General features: G+C 43.5%; 1 protein-coding gene across 10 annotated transcripts in view; it reads right to left on the minus strand.

Moving 5' to 3' along the window:
• Positions 1 to 230: 230 nt before the first annotated feature.
• The window catches only part of CEP63 (centrosomal protein 63), a 70,844-nt gene continuing 66,527 nt past the window's right edge, over positions 231 to 4,547 (minus strand). For 7 of the 10 annotated variants that reach the window (XM_045297810.1, XM_045297807.1, XM_045297806.1 and 4 more), the window contains 3 exons: positions 3,752 to 3,957; positions 2,630 to 2,912; positions 231 to 715 (listed from right to left, as the gene is read on the minus strand). In XM_045297810.1, the coding sequence (XP_045153745.1) occupies positions 557 to 715; positions 2,630 to 2,912; positions 3,752 to 3,957 (648 nt within the window). In that variant the 3' untranslated portion in view covers positions 231 to 556. Of the gene's footprint in view, positions 716 to 2,629; positions 2,913 to 3,751; positions 3,958 to 4,547 lie in introns of those variants that run through there. The other 3 variants (XM_045297812.1, XM_045297814.1, XM_045297813.1) reach the window with 2 other exon arrangements.

Consider the following 4,547-nt stretch of genomic DNA (forward strand, 5'->3'; position numbering starts at 1 on the left):
CAAACTAGTTCTTTTCGATCCTCCTACCCCAGGAGTTCCCACTTAATCCATAAAAAGTAAGTGAAATTCTCCCTGAGATTTCGAGAACGTAAATAACCAGCCCAATTTCACATGGCTAATAAGTGGCAACACCAGTACCACGAGAATCAACCAATCTGACCCTCACATCCATGTTTCAACATACTTCCCTTAGAGGAACCCCGTCGTTACTTTATTTCCAACACGTGCCATAAAATCTTTATTTTTATTAGGAGACAGAGATATTCACATATAAGTCAGCGGGAGAAAGTATCACTTTATGATAATAAACGTCAATATGAGAAAAAACCTAGCCAAGAGGTTTGTTCTTATAAGTTAATGCTGGAAAGAGTCCTTCAAATAAACTATTGCAATGAAAATGACTAAGAGGGACATCAAATTTTCAGATTTCTTCACAAATGCGCCAGTATGTAGCATCTTGGTAAATTTTTATAGGTTCGTGCTTTAGAGAGCTTCGGCTCTAGTGACGATAACTCTGGGGGTGCAGCTCCATTCCCAAGCCTTGACTTTTCGGATGCTATTTCGGAGCTGTGAATTGTTTCACTGTCTTCTCACTCTCTCTTTTGAGCTCTTCGATGTGGGCATCCAGGCGCTCCAGAATATGATGAGACCTCAGCTCCTCCTCTTCCAGAAACCGTGTGGCGATTGAGCCCAGGGGAGACACAGGCAATGGGCACTGGAAGAGAAGCACATTGGAAATGTGTGAGTGAGTAGAATATTACCCGTTTAAGATCATCTACCCATAATATTTTCTAATAGCTCATATTCTTTAATAATATTAAAAAGTAGTTTTAAATCAAGTTTTCCCTCTAAAAATAAAGGGAACTTCAAAATTTGTAGAAAAAATGAATTATACGAGAATGGAATTTGTCATGAACGTTTTGAAGCTCCCTTATATTTCATTTACTCACTGCCCTCCAGTCCACTCCTCGCAATAGGGTAGAGCTGCCCTGAGGGTTTCTGAAACTAACTTTTCACAGGAGCAGAAAGCAGAGTCTGGACTGGCTCGATGGCAGTGGGCTTGGTGTTTTTTCCTCCTTCTTCTTTGTCTTCAATCCAATAGTGAAAGAAAGGAAAATTAAACCCATTGCCACGAGGCCAATTCCAACACTGTGCCACCACGTAAACTAAGCCCCACGGGGCTTCCCGGCTGTGACCGTCACAGAGTCGGATCACCAGCCCTCTCTCTCCTCGCGGTGCTGCTGAGGGAACTGGAGGCTCCCACCTTTTGGTCAGCAGAGCCGTCAAACACAAACCAATGGCAACAGCCAGGCCCCATCCTCATGACAAAGGCAGTTTAAAAAAAAATCAGTTACGATCTGTAAAAAAATTGACACAAATCTCTCCTTTTCTAATCCAAGTTATATGTAAAGCATTGCAGAAACAGATGCTATTAGTTAGTTATTGGTCTAATGAAGATCTCAGTTCACACCTGCATGCCTTCCACACCCAGAAGAGGGTGGATTGAGTTCCTGTTATTTCAAACTCAATTTAAAAAACCTAATGTCACTTTCATTTTAAAACGTAGAAAAGTTATCAACAGTAAATGAGACAACAGTTTAAAATCAATACGTTTCCCTCTTCCAAAGTTGCACAATCTCTTATTAGAAGCTGTTGGGGTCAGCGGTGCTTCAGAATCCAGGCGTGTTGTGATTTTAGAAACCTCCTGGAGTTGAAGGTAGCATCTCCTAGCCACACACAAGAACATTTCTGAAACAAAATCGGACACGCGGGCACTTAGTGGGATCGAGTCTATTCACATGAGCACATCTGCTTAGTTCCGGGCAGAGAGGGCTAGTGCCAAATTTAGGAAGAAAGTTAAGTTTTCATAGCTTCTAGGATTCATAATTATGGATATGGAGAGAAGACTTGTGCAGCCCTTTATTTTGATAATGAAAAGAAAACCTTTCTGTGGACCTATTGGCATAGTAAAGCAGCAGCCCTAGTGAACGCTCACAGCTATCGGGTCACACTGGGGATAGGAGATGAAAGGTTCGGGGGCAGCATTCCCGACAGACAGAAAGCAGGAAGAAGACAGTGGGTCTGCGCTGAACAAGGGGCAGGAACAAGGGGCCGGCTCAGGGTCTAAAGCTAGGCCAGCCATGCGGCCCAACCCTATTCCTAATGGCACTTGAGTCACATTCTGGACCCTCCAGATAGGCTTCCTCCCCCACCCCTGTCCACCCCATCCTTTTCCGTAGTTCCCTCTCTCCTCCTCACTGCATTGTCTCAGCACTTGCCCGGAGGCTTGAGCCAAGCACTGCAGTACAAAATGGAGGCAAGAAGGGAAATTCCAGTTAGGGTTATAGACAAATGAATACCTGTGTCCTATGTTATATTTCAGATCTAGGAGGTATTTGAAAAGATATTTTGAAAAGCTGAATGTATCTTTACAATTAAAACCATAAAACAGAAACACGTGAGAATGGTAAACTACTTTTAATAGCAAATCAATAAGAAAACTAAAAAGCTAAACTAACAGAAAACGATTGCAAATATTCACCTTCTTCCCCCTCCAAAAATAAAACAAAAACAAGTAAAATTAAACAATAATTCTCCATAAACTAGGGAGATCAGAACATTTCCATACCAAAGATATAAACTCTTCCTGGTCATTCGCATTCTCAGACACAGTGTCAGAAAAATTGGCATCGTTTGCATCTAACGCTGAAGGCAAGGAGTCGCTTTGACACAGACAGTTGGAAGGCAGAGAGACGGTAGAGCTGCAAAGGCTGGTTGGAGGGCTTAGGGGACTGAGGGCCCGGGAGCCCGTCTCTACACTCTCTGACGCCTGTCTTCTCGGAGGGGACCGAAGGCCTGCTTTGTAGAACTCAGTCTTTACTCCATCCCGTCTGCGCTGGCCATGGGTTGGCCTGAATAGTAGATTAGAAAACAAAACAAAGATATTTTTTTTGCTCTTTCCTAACAGAAATGCATTAGGGAGTCAATTTAGAAATCAACTAATAGGCTAACGAACCCCACAAAACCAAACCCACAGCCATCAAGTCGGTTCCGACTCATAGCTGCCCTAGTTAAGCTATCATGTACAAAATAAGTGGCCCACTCAGGATAGGTGTTCTTTTACTCATTCGTGCCCCCAATACGCAATCCCTCTGCCTGGCCCCTGCCCTTACTGCATATACCATATGGCAAGGGAGGCCCAACAGCTGCCAGGTAATCAAGCATGACCGGGGCTGGGTTATAAGCAAGCGTTGTGCACACAGCAGCACATGAGAAGGTGCCTAACCTGCTCATGGGGGAGGGGGGCAACAGCCAAGGCTGCTGGTAAGGAAACACACAGGCCAGACAGTAAGAGCTGAGTCAATGCCTGGGGTTTTTCATGCAATGCTTCCTTCTTAACAGCCTATAATTAAGGGTGGGGGGGGCCATAAGGGGGCCTTTTATAAAAAGCCACATTCTGCTTCTTATGGGGCATTGGGGTTGATGAGGTAGGAGACAGCATGACAAAGTTCAAGGGAATGAAAGGGTTTTTAGTGTCGAGCATAAAACCGAAGCTTTATAAACGTGCCAAGTACTCCCTTTTCCATTTTTTAACCAGGCAGGAGCTTTACTTGTGCAATTTGCAAGCAGAATTAAACAAACATAAAGAGATCTCTAATCATTCAATTTCTGCTAAATCAAAACTATTCTTGGAGAAATTAGAACTATATTACAATGCTACTCATTTTTAAAAACTTTTAAGAAATTGTACTTGAACTCTGTATTCTTCAACTCAACAGCTCTGCTGGGTGTCGCTTTAAAAGTCCTGTCATTTGGGGGGGGGCACATCTGAGTGGAAGCCTCCAGCTTAGATTTGGTATCCATCAGCTCATTCTGTAGTTGTTGATTTTCAGACACTAATTTATTTAATGACTCAATATAATTCTCTTGGAGGTCTGCTAGAGAGATCTCTTTTGCCTAGTGAAAAGAACAGTAGAGTCACTTCACGTGCACAAGTATACTTGTGATTTGTGGTATTACTGAGTGAAAAATGCATTACTCTTAGTATTACTTAGTTTTAAGTTATACCTAGTTCATCTACGGCTTTACCTTGGAAAAGTAAAGATTCACTTTTGGTCCTCTACAGACAAACAGACAAGAGACAGACGAGGGAAAGGGCTCAGCTCCAGAGAGTGGCCAGAGTGGAGAGTACGCAGTGCCGTGGGCTTCCCTGGCCTAAGGCCGCGTCCAAGGAGCTGGAGGAAGGATGCCGCTAGGAGGAAGCTACCCTGAGAATCAGAAATGGGGAGAAAATAGCAGGCCCGGGTGCGTGTTCAAAAGGGCAGAATATTGATGGAAGAAGTAATGAGATAAAAAAAAAATAAGAAGAAGAAGTGATGAGATCTCAGCAGCAAGGGATGGCACGTGAAGGAGTTCTGAAAAGGAGTGTCGGCTGGGAGGGGAGACTTTCACACAAACACCTTCGGATCTTAAACACTTTAAAGTAACTTTGGCAACTACTCTTGTATGTCAAAAAGCAGCCTTTGAGGAAGAGGGGGAGGGAAAGA

Source organism: Echinops telfairi, unplaced genomic scaffold (assembly GCF_000313985.2).
Source record: "Echinops telfairi isolate 266 unplaced genomic scaffold, ASM31398v2 ScPeMD7_7422;HRSCAF=8460, whole genome shotgun sequence".
Taxonomy (NCBI): Eukaryota; Metazoa; Chordata; class Mammalia; order Afrosoricida; family Tenrecidae; genus Echinops; species Echinops telfairi.